Raw genomic sequence first — 18,376 nt, forward strand, 5'->3', positions numbered from 1 at the left:
AAACTCTCCTGCCCACTCAAAAAGGATATGCACAAAATTGGCATTTATCACCAGAAGAAAAGATTATTCCATTTTTTTTTGTTGGTAAAACACTGACCCTAAAGCCATGCACTGATAAATAGAGAGCCTATTTCTGTCTCTTTTGTCCATAGATTTCAAAGTGCAAGTGAGAAGAAGGTGGTATTTTGGGTCTTTTCAAAATTAGGAGTGGAGGGAGAACCACAGCCAGAAAATAAGTAGCTTGTTCATCGTTGGGCATAAAGGCAGAATAAAAAAGAGCACTGCTGGTCTGACTCACTCTGGGCTTTTCTTACAGGGTGGCCAGTTCAGCCCTTGGGATTGATGGGGCTCACCCAGGCCTCAGAGTGGGTGGACATGACTTTTAGGGTGTTCATGAGTCCGTAATAACTTAAACATTTAATGAGTAGCAAGTTCAACTTCCTCAAAAGAATTACTAATTAAGCTTTTTACTTCATTTTCCTACTGGTTGCTAAAGTTCTTGATGCAACACAGAATTTCTGGATAAAGAGGACAATGTGTCTTTTTAGGAATGCCACAGAGTATGCTGTGTACAGCTTCCCTCAAAGCACCTGGGTACTAATGCTGCAGAAAACGGCTCTTTCTTATCAAGGTCACTAATGGAAGGAGAGTCATGCAGAGAAGATTCCTGCGTGTATAAAAGGCTTGGGACAAGTTCTCCACCGTCATCAAAGCCAACAGGCACCATCTAGTGCTCTGACACCTTCCATGGGGTGCCTGTGGCATCTGCAAATTCTCTGGCCCTGAAGATTTCAGCAGCTCTAATGACTGCATCAGAGCCAGGTTATAAATACTGGTTGTTTTCTGTGAAAACAGGAATTTCCTTCAGAAAGACTCTACCCAGCAGTGACCAGGCTCCCTGTCGTGGTGGGAAGTGGTAGAGAGCCCAACTGCTGGGCTGTCTGAACTCTCTAAAGCCACAGCACAGAAGTTTCCCCACATCGGCTTTCATTTCTGACTCCGCCCTGGACCACCTCAGTTGGTCCATTCTAGAAAACAGTGGAATGCAGGGCCGCGAGGAAAGCAGCTCCCTGTGGTGTTAGTTACGATGACGACCGTGAAGAAAGATTGGGATTCATTAGAGGTACAATGTCTCACTCAAAAACCCCTAGACTTCTTCCCTAGCCTCCCCAGATTGGAGTTAAATGCTCTGGTTTCTGCTCAGAGTTGTGGCCCTGGCCTACTGACCTGACCTTTCACCGGCCCCCAAGACCATCCTTAAGGGGCAGGAGAGCGCCTCCACCTCCCTGTCACATGGCCTTGGCATCCGTGGGGACAAAGCTCTAGAGGGGAAAGAGGCCTGGCTTGGCACAGTGATGAAATGCATAACAGTCGAGGAGGTGCTGGCAGCAAAGAGAAACCCTTGAAGACGATGCCTTAGCATCAACACTGCAACCGACAGACGCAGGAACTGGGAGAGAAAAGGGCGGTCATCTTTTTAGTGAAGACCAGTTTTCTCGAACTGATTTTGGATGACTCTGCACCAAGTTTGCCAAATGCAGCAAAATCTAAATTGGTTCTGAGAGGCAGGCACCCTCTCTTTTGGTAATACTGATGTTTTGTTCATATTCAGAACTTTTATTTTAATACAAATCAGCTTATTCTTAGTGGACAAAGGGCAGGGGTATTACTTTGTCTATTTTAGAGAAAAGAAATGGAGTCAGAGGAAGTTCCACTTAGGATATGGCAGCACAGGAAGAGCCAGAGCTGGGAAGATCCCGTGGGTGCCACCTGCGGGAGGACATGCCTACCCGCGTGAAAGGAACCCTCCCTTTAAATAAGATGCCCACAAATGGTTGATGACAATATTAGGGCTTCCATTATGTTTACCAAAGGTCTCTTCCAGAAGAATGCAATTTAACCTCTTGTTTAAAACCCCAGCCCTTTATTTTCTCACAAATTGTTCTCTTTTAACTGGATCAGAATAGTTTGCTGCACATGCAGGTCTTTGTTGCCCAGAATCCCCGACTCCTGAGGACTTAATCTCCGGGTGGCTGGGAATATCAGGTCCTGATCACCGAATGGAGCTGAGCTAAAAGTACTTTCCTATGTTCAGAGCTGCTCCTTCTTTTTCAATTGAGAAGGACACTAAGGCGTTACTAGGGAAGAAGCAACACAGCCTGGAAGGTGAGGTCTGCATGCCAGCTCCGCCCAGCCGGGTTACCGCGACAAGTCCACCCACTTCTCAGAGCTCAGGGCTTGCTTGTGGAAAACAGGGATAATGCTATCAGGCACCCCAGGGAGCTGATATTAACAAAAATAATAAAAGATTTACTGATCATGTAAATATCTATTGACTATGTACAATGCAAAATAGTTCCTAGGTTTTTCAAACGACTGTCTCATTTAGTGCTCACAATAGCTCACTGAGTCGGGTGCTATTACTTTCCTTTTATATAGATGAGGGAAGTGAGGCTGAGAGATACAATACTCAAGTGTAAACTAGAATTTAATAAGCACAGGCCGTCTGTGAACCACCACATAAGCAGTGTGAATTAATTGATAAAGAAATATACTTAGCATAGCTGACAGACAGACAACAGAGGTTCAATAAAGGTTTCGATACAATTAACATAAGTGTTCATCGGCAGTTAATAAACTCTTTGAGGGCAGAAACTGAGGTTCACTTATTTTTGCACCCTCAGATTCTAGTACAGCCAGCCTGGCAAAGGTGCTCTGTGAATGTCTGTTGGGTAAGGAATGAATATAATTCTACCTGCAATCACCAGTTCCATAGAGAAAATCTGACTGAAGCCACTTTCAACATATGTCAGTCAGCAAAAACGTATCCAGAACAGACACTGATGTCCCCCTTGGCCCTTCATAGCCTCCATTATTGGCAGGGCCTCCTACACCTGTTACCCTAACGCAATATAAAAAATTTGTGTTGTATTTGTGTCCTTATCGAAAGTATTCATCAAGACATAATCGCCTTCTCAAGCTGTGCTGTAGACACATAAAGAAAATTAAGGGCCGCCCTCTCCTTAACTAGATCAAAATAAAAAGCACAAAGTCTTACAGCTGTTAAATACTTGGTTTTGGGGGAATCAAAGGCAATGAAATTCATTTCTAATTATACATATTTTTAAATTTCTAACTCCACATCAATAATTAATTAATTTTATTTAGATTAAATTTATATTTAAATTTCTGACCCATTATCAATCAATAGAGGAATAATAATTTACCTTTAATCTTTTGGTTTAGGACGTTGCCTTTTAGAAAAGTTCACTCTTTTGTTGCATTCATAAAATTACTTAATTTTAGGAACTTCACAAAAATTCCTACTTTAAAAATGAGAAAACTTGGGTACAAAAAAACCTTCAGGTGGTGCTCAAGGTTACACAATGGATAAACGGCAGAACCGTTTCAGGGATATTTCCAGGCATTTGAAAGGTATTTGGCCTTGGAAGGCTGACAGCTGAGTAAGACAAGAGAACAGACAAGCTTCAGCATAGTTCAATATTCAGAGATTAAGTGACAATATGTAATCATACCTGGCCGAATGCCCTTTATAATTTTTAATGATTTTATTTCTCAAGGACACATTTTCTTGAGTTTGTTCCTATTTTCAAATTAAAGAACAAAGAGAAAGAAGGAACAAGATATTTGTTCATTTTAATCATGCTACTTAATGTAATTAATAATTTATGCAATCAACAAATATTTCCAGAAAATTACTATCATTATGTTTAATAAAACATAGATATCGTGGTAAACGATTGCTGCTAAAATCCTCAACATACTCGAGTCGGTATTTCACATTTAGCCGTGAAGCTCTCTCCTGGAGGTGAGCCACTGCACCCCGGAGGGGGTGCGTGCAAACTGGAGGGGGCGCGTGCAAACCTGAGCTTACCCCGGCCTCTCTGCTGTTTTTAAAGCCGAGGTAATAAACGCCTTGGCCCCACACGTGATTGTTATACGCACCCAGGACTGTCTCTGGGGAGCTGCGCATGCTGGGGACAGAGGGCGGGTCTTGCAAACAGGAAATCATGGGCAATAATTACCTCGGCATGTAAAGGACTCTCTCTGCCACCACAAAACCGACCGTGAAGAAGAGATTGCTGGCTGGGACGAACGGGAAGACCAAGAAGGACAGGCCCACCAACACCTCCTTGTGCTCCAGTCTCTGAAACACACCACAGTGAAGGACAAATGAACTCTGAATTCCACTTCCGTCAGCATTAACACCTCTTTCAAGTTCTCATTGAGGAATGAATAAATTAGACCAAAGTAAACCTTTTGAACCATGTGCTGAACTCATCAGAGAAAGCCCATGGGGTAACACCTCCTGCCCCTCAAAATACTCACACACACACCCGACACTCGTTTGCCACCCAGAAACCCCTGATGCTCGTGCAGTATGATCAGTGACCCTTGCTCCTTGTTCTGGGCCAGCCCTATAGCAACACTGCTCTTTAGTCTGGTGCCTTTCAGAAATCCTGTCCCCCAAGGCAACTAGTTCCCAGGGAGCAAAGCTGGATGGAATCAGGCTCACTAGAGCATCATGGAGAATTATTGTCCTCTCAGAAACAGAACACATAAAAAACAAACTCACACGCAAGGCCCACCAGGAGAAGCAAAGCTTAGCATAAAGGAAATCAAATGTGAACGGCAAAAGTTGGGGCACCAAGGAGGAAGATCGCTTGAGCTGAGAATTTTTTAGCATTTCTCAAATTAAGCTAGTGAGCAAGTATTTATTCTGTTAAATTTTGGGGGATCAAAAATCACCACAATAATTCATTAAAGTGACAAAGGACCTTTCTCTAATATCGTATATGTTTGTTATATATATTAACTTGTAAAGATTTTTCTGTCACTGTAATTAAGAGAAAAAATTCTGTTTATTACTAATAGGAAGTTGTAATGACACTGTAAAATATGGTTTTTATTTCTGTGAGTGTATAAGGTATGGACACATTTGAAAAGAGAGCTATTTAAAATAAACCTTCCTATATTTTTCTTTTTAAAAATAGGAAGAAAACCAAATAGAGCTTTGCATATTATTTCTTTTGAACATTTTAAATAGCCTATTAAATAACTGTAAAAACTAAACAAAAGAATTTCAATAATATACATAAGATTCCCTAATATAAACTACCAATATTTTAAGTAGCGAAGTAAAAGATCTTGAACATCTTGAGGTATTTGTCATCTGAATATTATTACACCTTTTGTTTTGCTGACTGCCACATATTGAGCAATAAAATTTCTGAGAGCAATTCCAAATGAATAAATGTGAATTTGGACAATTTCCTTTAAATAATTAATGGCTCTATAGGTAACAATCTCAATTTCTTACCTACAGGAACCATACTCTTTAAAATTAAAGGATAAAAGAAAAAGAAAAAAACCTGGCATAACAGGCCCTCAACTCAAATGGATACAATACGATGTTGTATTTTCTACGATGCACTAAAAATATAGGTGAGAAATATAGCAAGTTCATTATATTTTAAAGCTGCAAGCTCTCTTATCAATTTAGATTATACTTTGAGCTTACAAAGTATATTTCAGTTCAAGAACTTAAATCTACATGATTTAAAGTAGAATAAACAACTTCCTAAGAATCCTATGACATCAAGTATTTCTTGCCAAATAGAAAATAAATCCCAGAGAATGAATATATCATCAAGCGTCCCTCATGAATTCTGAGCCTATTACTGAGCACAGGGTTGAAGTACTCTTTTTATAGGTGCACGTTTATTTTTTACCATAGTTGAATACTTCTTTCAAGTCTTTTCTAAAGTTGAAATACTTTTCACAAAAGTATTCATGTATCTTTCCATAGAAATTCTAAAGAGAATTTAATACACCCTGTGTATTAATCCCCTAGAATTAAGAAGAATAAACGTATAAACAGCACTGTGACCAGGCTGTCACATTATCCACGTCTAATGAGCTGCCTCCTGGCGCCTCATCGAGGGCAGCAGAGAATGGCCCTCACTGCGAAGAGGCGTCGTCTTCACGTCCCATCCTTGCCTGACTAAGGGTCGCCTTCCTCAGTAGGGGGGCCTGTACTTCAGGAGCAAGTAGGTAGGGGGGGTGGGGGGGCAGCAGGGTCCCCAAGTGCTCACCGCTGCTGCGGACATGGAGACAGGCTCCTCAGGCCCCACGCACATCCTCCCTTCCTTCAGGCAATCCTCCCGGCTGTAATTACACACTGACCTGTGTGCTTACCATCTTTAGTATCACAACTAGATTGCAGGGTCCGTGGGGGCAGGGATCTGGTCATTTGTGTTCAGTGGTACATGATTTGTGCTTAGCTCAGTGCCTGGTACTTAGTGGGTGCTTAGAAATATTTGTTGAGTGAATATACCAGGCAAGAGAGAAAACGGGGCCCAAGAAAAGGAGAAGGCAGAGAGGGCTTTCTGGTAGAGGTGACAATCTGAGATTGAAAAGAAATAAATGAATGCTTACAAAGCAGACAGATTTGAAGGGGCGGGGGGAGCCTGGGGGCCACAGCTGGATGCATTCTAGGGAGAATATACAGAATGCACAAAGTAGGGAATAGACTATCCATGTTGGCAGGTAACAACTCATGAGGGTCTTGCATGTCCTGTGTGGATCTGACCTTTCTCAGAGGCAACACGGAGTTACTAAAGAATCCCATATGCACAGAAAGAAAAGCAAGTCAGAGTCCAGGAGTTGATGCCAAGATTCAAGCTGCACAACTTGAACCCACACACCATTAGCACCTTCAGCAGGCCTGTTAGCCCTTTTAGGCCTCAGCTACAGAAACGAGACAAGCGAAGCCCAGGGCTCCGTGCGGCTGGGTCACCATGAAGATTTCTCCATCAGCCCAAGTCCACATTATTGGAGCTGTGAGTTATGAGCTTAGAGGCCACTGCTCCTTACTGCTACCAGTGGGGCTGGTCTTACCGGGTGTTTTTCTTTGTTTCCAAACATTCAGCTGAAGAGAGTGGCACAGCACCCAAATTCAGTAAGTATTACTATTTTATTTTACCTTGAGAAAAATAATATCCATGAAAAAGTTCTTTATCCTCAAATTAAACTGATGATAATACCTTTTGTCTTCCCTCCTCCCCATTCAGTCAAGAGAGAGAAAAAATACTCGAGAACATATTTATTTAAGCTGCAAGTTGATTAGCCAAGCAGAAAGTTGTAGAGTTAGGAAAAAATATGCCATGGACATGGCTGAATTTCCTAGAATGAGAAAGACTGGGAGGGAATTCAATTTTGTGTCCTGTGGATCACAGATGTGACAAAATTGGCTAAGTAATTTAAAGCTTATTTCAACCTAACAGACTCAGATGAAACTCAAAATATGAGTGGGGGAAAGAGAAAATGTATGGTACTTTCCAAAATACACAAAGTACATTCAATTTCTAGGAAAAGAGGCCAATGGAAACTTACTTGAAAAGACATGAGTATTAAAAGAGCTAATAATATAGCCATAAATAATACATGTTCTTTGATTACCAGTGCAACTTCAGACAAGTTAATTTACTTCTCTGAGCTTTAATCAGATGATCGGTAAAACAAAAGTAAGTGTAGTGATACCTATTCTATGTGAAGGAAAAATGTGTGATAGATTGACTGTGGCAGGTGTTAGATTTGATTTTCATTTCTGATTTTCCTCAGGAGCACAGAGAGAGGCATACCCCTGAGTCACAAAGAGGCAAAAATCTCCAAGATCCCTCTTAGGGTGCCCGGTGAGTGACTGCCACGGGCACAGCCATATAACCAACCAAGCAGCTAATGAAAGAGCAGTTGTTTCTCAGAACCATAAATGACCTCAGAGGAAATCCGGCCCCCGAGTCCCAGGCTGGCCTGGGAGTGCCTGGTTTTATCCCCACCCGTTCTTACTCTCAGTTCACTTCTCAAAGCACAGATCACAGGGAAGGACACATACACACAGACACACGCACACAAACACATGGGCACCATGGACTGCAGTGTGTGGCTGAACATTCAGGAGAAACAGAGTCCTCCTTCCCCATTCCACACAGACAACATCTACGGCAGGCTGTTCCCTTCCAGAGAGGCAGAGACCAGGCCCCAGCACAGAAATTATCTTCATTACTATTACATTTTTCTCACCTCTAAACAGGTTTCAGAAAAATGGTACAGTGCATTGATTGAGGGTGTGACATGGCGTGGCATGGCATGACGGAGTTGTACACGTGGCAGTTATATTTCAGTCCTGAGGGTTTATTTGGCGGCCCTAGGCTCCAGCTGTCTGTATCTGATTACCAGTCTTCATGGGGACTGATGACAGTAAAGCTCCCCTCTTCAGTCCTAGGAGGAAGGCATTTGCAGAGCTGACAGCCGGCATGGCTGAACACTTAACAGGCTCTCCTTTTCTTATCTGCTTACGGGTCTACTTTCCCCTACTAGACTGCCTCAGTGGCAGTCACCATCCCACTTAAATTTGTTATCTAGATACCTGGCACATACATAATTGGCATTCAACAAGTACATATGTTGTGATAGCAACATATTTGTCATATTCATATGTGTGTGTATATGTATATATATATATATATATATATATATATATATCAGGTATGCATTCACTCAGGAGAGTGGGTTGGGAAATTTGAAAAGTGGCACTGCTCTAAGTGTGTATGTGTTGAGATCAGAGCCTGAGGTCCAGCTAGCCAGGTGGGCTCAGGAGAGAGGACAATTGAGGCGGGAACAAGGACCTCCACAAGAAGCCCCTGGTTTTGGAAGAAGCCCTGTCCGCAGGAGGGCCAGTGGTGCACAGATAAGGTACTCATGACACGCAAGGAGAGAAATGTCAGCAGAAGCTCAGTCTTGTGCCTGGAGTTTGTCCAGAGCAGACAGGGTAGGAGAGAGAGCCCACCGCTTAGGGACCAGGCCCTGTGCCATCCAGCTACGACACCGGCTCTGGCTGGCAAAGTGGGCACGACGCAAGCAACAGCACAGAATCCTCGGTCAAGAACTATAACTCAGTCAAGTGGCCCAGTACACGAGGGAGGCAGGAGAGGTATGGCTTACTTCAAATTTGAATATATGAAAGTAATAATAAATACAGTAAGCTTCTCTCTAAACTGCTTTAAAAAAAGTGAGATTTATTTGTACAACTGAGTTTCTGGAGGAACTACCATTAACAGTGGATTTGATTCCTGTTATCCATCAATGTACTCATCCAAAATGAAAATACCTCCTATAATCAAAATATGTTGCCTCTCAGTGGGTGAGACCCACTTCCCTACTTCTGAAACATGTGGTGATAAAAGTCTGATGGATCATTTGTTTCACTGGAAGTTGTTTAAAAAGATTTTTCCATAACTGATATGATGAAATAATGTTCTTCCCTCACCTTTAACTGTGCATTCAAACAGCCTACCCACCTCAGCTTAAAAGGCAAATTTAGTGGATTAACAAATGCAGCAAAGGATGAAACAAAGGTTCTCTGTTTTAAAATAGTATCAAAATACACAGTCTTAGACTTAACAATGGTTCGACTTATGAATTTTCAACTTCACCATTTTTCAATTTTCCCATGCTGTGAAAGTGATACCATGCAGCAGACACTGTACTTTGAATTATGATTTTTTCCCAATGCATAGGCAGTGAGCCACAATACAGCGCCCAGTCAGCCAGCCTCCCAATCACGAGGACAGACAGCTGACAGACTTACAGCCATTCCGCTCCCATACAACCACTCTGTTTTTCACAGGATTCGATAAATGCATGAGATATCAATACTTGGTTATAAAATAGGCTTTGTTTTAGATGATTCTGCCCTCGCTGTAAGTTAAGTTAAGTGTTCTGAGCAAGTTTAAGGCAGGCTAGGCTGAGCTATGATGTTTAGTAGGTTAGGTGTATTAAATGCGTTTTTTGACTTACGATATTTTCAACTTATGATGGGTTTATCTGGATGTAAACTTGTCTTAAGTCAAGGAAAATCTGTACTCATAGTTTCCCAAGTTCAGAATCAAATCCCTGTTATCATTGTTTCATTAGCACTGCTCTCCACTAAAGAACAAAAACATACATCTCTAAAGTGTTTATGAGAAGAAGCCGGTTAACATTTGAGGCTTGACATAAAGATGAAAGAATTTGAAACACACAATCACTAATTGTGAGTTATTTTTCCCCTGGGGGATGCTTACAGGGTAATAGAAAAAAATGTCTTACACAGAAACGCGAAGAGTAAAAGTATTTCTCCAAAAAGCCTTGGCATTAAATTATTTCCAAGTGAAGACACTTCCAAAGCGAGGACCTAAGTCTCTAATAAGCAGAAAACTATAGAGTTCACTGCTAAAGTCACCCAAGTCAAAGAGGACTGTGGCTCACTGGGATGGAAAGAATTTCCAAGGTAATGCCAGACAGGCTGACATTAATAAATGTTCTTCCTAATTCATCATTCTTTAATACCAAATGCCAGAGTCATGGGTCCCAAACCAACGAAGCCAATTTGGCCATTTAAAGTTGCCAGGGCCTTTTGTAAATACTGGTGGCCTCTGACAATTAACAGGCAGAACAGGATACAAAAATGAAAGCAAATTTTAGATAAAATTCTGCCAAAGGTGCAAACCATTTCTCAGCACTCACTCACTGACTTACCATGAATCTTGAGGGACCGCCTTCTCTTTCTCTGCCCTCCAGCTCCCCTGCAAGAATGTCCCTGGAAAGGAGCTATCTTCTGAGGCAGAAACAGTTCACCCTCTACTAGGGGAAGACACAGAGCACCCTGTCGACAAAGTGCCTTCTTTTAAATCAACAGCTGAGCAGGTGAAGATAGAATGCTTAACTTTCTCCGGTCACAAGGAACACTTATATGGAGAGATACATGCTGCATCTCTTTGGAAACTGCCACTTACTATACTGATGACGCAGTTATTCTGGGCGATAGCTGCTTCCCCAAATGGTACCATTTTATGGATAGCCATGCAATGCCTCTCATCCCAGCATTGGTTTTAGAAGTCACAGTCATTGTGACTGTGTCAAATACCCATATGTGCATTTCAGATTATAGTCTCCATACAATGAAAACCAATATGCCACAAATCTGTTTACATGTCTTGTCTTTCACTTGCTGTTGACTGGTTATAAACTCTAAAAGAAATGGTGTCAAAGGAATCCTTTTTCAGGTGGTGTTGCTAGAAATACTTAAAACTTAGTTCTTCTGAAATGCAGAATCTTTATTTACAGTAGCGTTATTTAATGACCTGTATGATGCTAGAACGTTATTTTGAGAAGTGCTGGTATAAACTGCTCAAGCAGAATGAAGTGAAAAGGGAAAGTTTCTACCTTAGGTGTTTCTGTAACCAGTCCTCAAAATAATCTTGCTCTCTGCCGACGGAACATTCAACTGCAGCCTTCATGCTACAGTTGAAACACATTTTCTGTTATTCATCCGTGGTAGATATAGAAGAGCGGATCACCATTTTCCAGGTAAAAAAAAAAATCACTATAAATTTAGAGAACTTTATTAAGCTTCCATCTGCATAGCTCTGGCTCTAGCCAGGATAAGTCCTGAGAGCCGGAGGGTTAAGGATAATTCTCTGGGGAGATAGAACATAAGTGAAGAAAACCCGGTTCTTCAGGGTAGCTACTGGGTTTTATTGTTTTTATTCTCCACACTCGGCATGTCGTTTGGGACCAGTGAGTGGTCAATAAATTAAGTATCTATTATTTTATGTTTGTTTGCCTCTAGGCTTTTCTTCTCCACATGCACTGTCCTGCACCTACACATTCCCTGCACATTTATTCTGTTTGTCTCTAAAATACTCTGACAGCTTTGAAGCAATTTCCATTTCTGCCACCCAGCTCCATATGTGGCTGCTAACTGCGTCTGGTCATGCTGCTCGGAGCCCTGGCCTCCCCATGAGACACACAGAGAGTACAGGAGCGCCCAGGGTACTACTGGACACTTCCTCTAATGCATCTGCCTTATCAAAGCTTCCCTGAAAACCTCCCCAACCTCAGCAATAGTTTTCTTGGTGAAACATGGTCACTGATCAGTCATTCATTCAAATAGTTATTGTTGGTGTCTCTTTAGAATCTCCTTGGGCACTTTGCTTATAGGCAAACGATGAAAGGATTTAGCAATATCACTTTCATCTCTTTTGTATTTCCCAGGCACACTATTCTAGGTTCTTTGGAACACATCTGTTAGCAAAACAGATATACACAAAAATTCCCTGCCCTTCTGGAGAGGGGGAGAGAAAGCCTGATAAGGGGCATCTGCAGTAGATGGGCGGGGTGGGGGTGGAGGTGCAAGAAGCGGTTGCAGTTCTACCCACGGTCGTCAGGGTAGGCCTCACCGAGAAGCCGCAGTTAAGCAAAGGCCTGCAGGAGACGGAGGAGTCAGCCACTGAACCCATTTTACAGCAGGCAATGAGTTTAGGAAGGAACGAGCATAGTGGGGTGGGGCGAGAGCATGGAGACACTTCCAGGCCTTTATAAAGGCAATGATGTTTACTTTGAGAGAAGTAAGGAGCCGCTGGTAGGTTTTAAGCACAACAGGGACAGGAGCTGACTTACATTAAAAAAAAAAATCATCTGGCCCCTGTGTTGAGAACAGAACGCACCACTGGAACAAGGATAGAAGCAGGGACACTAGTTAGGTGGCTGCGGCGGTGATCCAGGTGAGAGGAGGCGGCCTGGGCCAGGCTGATGGGGGAGAAGGTGAGGAGTAGGGGTCAGAGTCTCGATGTATGTTGTAAGTAGAGTTGACAGGATATACTGATGGACTGGAGGGAGACAGACAGTGAGGAAACAAGGAAACGCCAAGAATTTTGGCTTGGGAAACTAGCCGAGTGCACTGAGATGGGAAACAGTGTTGGGGAAAACGAATGGGTACGCGCAGGAGGTAAAGTCTGGAATGCTGACTTCGAAGCATCCATGTGGACGTGCATTCACGTGACACTTGCCTGCCTGAACCCCAGGAACCAGAGACACTATTTCGTTTACTCTCATTATATTGAGAAAGAAGTTTGAAGACCTTATTGTCAATATTTTAATGTGTAATGATGAAGATATATGAACATTAAAATTCATATTACAAACTTGCTTTCTAATACTCTATGCTACCTCTTTAGGCAAAGCATGTATAAAAATAAGCAATTTTAGGGTATTTTATGGGGGCAGGGGAGTGATTCTCCCCACTTCGTATTTACTATAACTGCCATCCCTTTATATGTTCAGTGGGCATTGTACTCACAGTGAGCCACTTAAAGACTCTGGTAATCAACCATTTCGGTTTCCTTTGCATTTTCTAATACAATAAGCAGTTTCCAAAAGGCTTTCTGTTTAGAGGGACTTGTTTTAGCTGCTTTTATCTCTGGGAGCCCTAATTACATATTCCATGGTTTTCTTAAAACAAGATGGAAAAAAAGTGTGCTCCTTTAAATAGAAATTTCATGGTCTGCATGGAAATAGAAAGACAAAATGACTCTAAGAGCTACAAAAAGGTCTTTGTGACCTAAGAGTTTAAAAACAATCAGAAGCAATGTAAGGCTAGGTGGAAATGGGCTGCTTTTATTAGATTATGAATCATTAAGAGAAATGAAAAGTGTTAAAATTAAGGTTTCACTCAAAAGGTGGCAATTACTGAGTGAAAGCAATATTGACTATGAAATCTTGCTGAGAATCATAAAGCACACAGTCAAAGAAAACGAAACAAGGCCGTTACTGATGTCTGAAAACTCCTTTTTCCATATTGTAACTATCTAATTCTTCCATTAATAAATCCAGTGAGCCTTCCAACTAGAGTGTAAACATCAGAGGACTGGGTAACTTACTCTCTTCTTAAGAGTGTAACTTGTGAAAATGTAATTGCCCTATGAAGGCAAAGAATACAACAAATTATTTAATGATGTGGAAAAACTGGCAGGCCTAGATGAAAAAGCCAGGCAGAGCACCAGAGATGCAACTGACTTGTGTATCACACAGACTGTGAGCAGGAAGGGCTTGTAGGAAGTTCAGGTCCAACACAAGGAGAATGACTTCCTAGGTGACGTATTAATGATGGATTTAAAAAACGGCTTGGGAAGACTTCACACAAGGGCCTCTGATAGTCAGGTAGCCACTGAAAAATTGCCTTTCTAGTCTGTTTTGTTCCAACACTCACCACTGAGTGGGACGGAGATACCCAGTAATGACAGTAAGAGATTTTAAGAGCAATACTAATAAAAGTATTCCTTTCTTGCATCCTGTTTTTGCTGAACTTTCAAATACCTTTAAAGACAACTGTACTATTTCTATGGTTTACAGGTTTAGGTGATAATTCCAATAATCATTTATAAGTCAGTCAGTGATATTTGCCACTGTTTTCTTCCTCTCAATAACCATCCACTTTTGTACTGAAGGAGTAATTTTATGTCAGGATTTTGCCCTTGTGTTACATGCATTTCAACATATCTAAATTCTAAAATGTGCTTTACCATTAAAAACATGAAAGTATGTTACTATCATTAACTTTTAGGTTAAGAATTTGACCTCTTTTAGGCAGGATGGGGGATCGAAGGAGTTCTGGGAGGGTGGGCAGGATTAATCTTCTGCAGCATTATGAATATTTTGTGATCATATAAAGCATGACTGTATACTGAAGTACATAGACTTTAAAAGGCAGTGAAGTGGATCATGATTCTGATGTCTGTTTACTCCTACAAAATGGCAACAGGGGCCTTACGGTGCTCCTGCCTTCAAGCTATGACAACTTCACGATGGTAGTGGTGACGATGATGATGATAAACACTATGAGAACAGGTACCCAGTGCTTCCCACAGGCCCAGGCACTGCGCCGAGTGTCCCGGGTGGTTACCCTGGTTCCCGCTCACCGTGACTCCACGCTGTGCTGCAGGAACGAGGCCAGCGTGCTGAGCTGGTGCAGACTCAGGCCGGTGCTGACCACTCTGCTCTACAGCCTCCCCCATCCCAGCCTCAGGACCTGTGCTCTGGAAAGTCAGAGCAAAGCCCCTCCGTGCGCACACCTGGGCTGCCTCTAACTCAGAGGGGACTGACTCCCACTTGAGACTGCTGGCCATGAATTTAAAGTCACGACTACCAAATGAAACAGAGTGACAGAACCTAAGTCACAGTTTGTACACTACATAGCGAAGCAATGACATAGTCACAGCAGATCTTCAGGTGTGTTCTCTAGTTTCCAACCCTGCATCTGATGAAGCAGTGAGCTCATTTTCCAACTCTCATCAGAGAAGTGACAGGAACAAAAATCTCAGCTTTGGAGCATAGCCTAAGGGCCAACGTTGACCACAGCTACTGGCCTGGAAAACTATGACCAAAGTAACAGGACACTATCATCACAGGTAAAAAAAAGCAGGTGGGAGAAGCCAGCTGAGAGCAGTGATAAGAGGCTGGACCAACTGGGCTGGTCAGATGGTACCCCCACAACATTGGTGGTCACGGAGCAGATGGACCATGTCAAGGTGCCAGTGACTGCAGTGGCCCAAGGCATGGCACACTGGATGGGTTGTGAATGGTCTAAAAGGGTTGGTCCCATAGTAGCACAAAGAGGATTTTCCTGAGTTGAAGATAAAAAAAAAGGATGGAGAATATGGAGTTTGCAGAGTGGGGGCTGAAAAGAGAAATATAGGTCAGAAAGAAAACATTGGCACAGAGCCATTCACCATTAAATGCAGTTTTGTTCCTCAAGTTCAATTTTATTTTACCACTTGGTATATTAAAACAAGATGCTTATTTTACCAGGTTTCATAATGGCTATTCTGAAATTTAAAGAGTTATTCCACAGTGATCTATGCACCACAATAATACCTTAACCTATTACAGGCTCAGCTAAATGCAAAATAATTTAAAGAAATTATGGATGGGTCTGTGCAGTACAATGTTCTATACTAGGAGTCAGCTAATTTATACTACAGTGGTGGAGTTGAATAACTGTGACAGACTGTGTGACCAGCAAGGCCTCAAATAATTATGATCTGCTTCTTTGCCAAAAAAAAGTTTTTCCATCTCCGGGGCTATCCCACTGCACTGTACTTATTCCCATAAGCTGCTCCAAGTCCTTTATGGAAGGAGGTAAGAATGTTAATAAGCAAATAATACTTTCCAATAATGACTCTCATTCTGACTTTACCTCCTTGTGGAGATGTATGTGGGTTTTAATGAAAGAGACCTAAGACTGAAATTCTGTTTGTCCATCAACTATTTGTTCTTTATGAGTATATTGATAGGGGTGGTGATACAGACTAGCCTGGACGCTGACCAAGAGCAAGGCTGGCGAAAGGCCTGAAGGGGACCCCTGAGAGGAACACAGCCACCTCCCTACGGGAGCAGACGCGCCACTTCACCCCCAGCCTGGACCTCCGTCGCCACTAAGCTGTCACTGGTGGTCACTTCCACTGGTCAGGCTACAGAGTCATTCCTGTGCGGACCTGAGAATTTAGCTTGTTTCTCTGGGCCCAGAGCTGTGGCCTCTGATGCATGTTGGTTTCAAGGGAACAGAGTGGAAGACTGTGAATAGACAGATTAGGATGAAACTGTGTCCCCTACTGAAAGTCAAACAAACGAAACACAAGCCTGAAGGCCCCACCTTTGGGGCATCCCTCCACCGCCTAATGGCCTTTCTCAGGAGTCATCTCTCTGCTGAGCTCACTGTTAGGAAGTCGGGTATCATTAACCCCATCTTTCCTCAGGTTTTACTTTAACAAATATGCCATGGATTATAAAAGGTATTTTACCTTAAAATCTCAAGAGACTCTGAGAATGTAATGAAGACTCAACAACAAATAAATTACTCTGAAACATAATTTAGTGGTACTTCCTGTGTAATGTAGGGAAATCACATTAGAGGTGGGGAAAGGGCAATTGTGGAGAATAGGACCAATAGCACCACCTCCTCTAAAGAATCTAAACTGGACCCGCTGCTCTTCTGATAAGAGATCACTGTTTATTGCAAGTCAACAGTCTGACATGCAGGATATAAGAACTATAAAGAGATGCAGCAAAGTGCATTTTCAGCCTACGGTTTTCCTGGTGTATGAACATCCACCATTCATAGAAAAGAATAGAATAATTGGTCTTTATGGCTTAAAATATTCTTTATCTCTGCTGTATACACATTCCAACAGAGTGATTTTCCTCATCACAAAGGGTAAGAGCAAATTAGTTCACTTTAAAATTCACTGTGAAAAGAACTCAATTGAATAATGAACGTCTAGGTTGGTCCCTACATTATGTTCTATAAGCTCAAACATACTCCTAGTGAATAAGGGTTTTGAATAAGAGGGGATGAAGGAAAAGGGACAGAAAAAGACAAATCCTATATTTAAATTCTCAGAGGTACCAAGTGAGCTCTTCTATAAATAATAAACTACTCCTTGAGGTCTTCCATTTGTTATGCCATGAAAATAGGACAATGCAGAAACAATCTCTAAATTCATCCTGCAGTTGTTTCTAGAGAAAGAAAACTCAGACCCTGTGGCCCAGTTCTTCCACTCAACGCTGGACATGAGCTTATCAGGCATCAAGCATCCCCGAGTCACCTGCCTACAGGAAGATGACCCCCATGTAGCTGGAGGCTACATGGGGACCTGGCCTGCAAAAGCCTGCAGTGTGTAACAGTGTCTAACTTGACTGACTTGTACAGAATTTGTTTTTATTTTCAGTAAGTGTGAAAAATGTACAAGAACAAGTGTTCAAAGGAGGCATAGGGTGGGTGGTGTGCGGGGGGTGGGAACTGGGAAATAACACAGCTGCTGTTTTATAGCTTTGCTAAGTCAATTATTAAAATATTAGTAAAAAAAAAAAAAAAGTCAGGTAAGTGTAAATACAATTTTAAGAGGGTAGACTATACAGTTCATCCCTTCTCCAGAGCCCTGACTGATACAAAGGTAGAAAGTTTTGGTACATTGCAGAGGAAACAAAGTCTCTATCTACTGGCCTCAAATTACATTCCCCCAAAAGAGCTGGTAATATTAGCAAAAGAAAGATTTGTGTGTCTTACAGATCCCTTATTGACTCTAAGCTGCCCTTTTCCTTCAATTCCCGCCTCCTCCACAAACTCACAGAAGCATCTAAATTCTTTAAAGGACCTGAAATCCTTCCTGCAACTCCTTGCCCTCCAAGGCCTGGCCTTATAAACAAGAAAACCAGACAAAACCACCTGTCAACAGAGCCAGAGGCCAAATAGAAACAAGCAGGGCAGGAGAGGGGAATGTAGGCAGATGACACACACACACACACACACACACACACACAACACACACACACACACAACACACACACACACACAACACACACACACACACAACACACACACACACAACACACACACACACACACACACACACACACACACACACACTCTCTCTCTCTCTCTCTCTCTCTCTCTCTCTCTCTCTCTCTCTCTCTCTCT

The 18,376-nt window shown here is 42.2% G+C and overlaps 1 protein-coding gene across 5 annotated transcripts in view; it reads right to left on the bottom strand.

The window, feature by feature from the left end:
• Window positions 1-18,376, bottom strand: part of TMTC1 (transmembrane O-mannosyltransferase targeting cadherins 1) — a 224,026-nt gene that overhangs the window by 83,430 nt on the left and 122,220 nt on the right. For 4 of the 5 annotated variants that reach the window (XM_036889219.2, XM_036889217.2, XM_036889218.2 and 1 more), the window contains exon 9: window positions 4,047-4,168. The exons of the other annotated variant lie outside the window; for it this stretch is intronic. In XM_036889219.2, the coding sequence (XP_036745114.2) occupies window positions 4,047-4,168 (122 nt within the window). The remainder of the gene's footprint in view (window positions 1-4,046; window positions 4,169-18,376) is intronic. 5 annotated transcript variants of the gene reach the window in all.

Source organism: Manis pentadactyla, chromosome 14 (assembly GCF_030020395.1).
Source record: "Manis pentadactyla isolate mManPen7 chromosome 14, mManPen7.hap1, whole genome shotgun sequence".
In the NCBI taxonomy this organism is placed as follows: Eukaryota; Metazoa; Chordata; class Mammalia; order Pholidota; family Manidae; genus Manis; species Manis pentadactyla.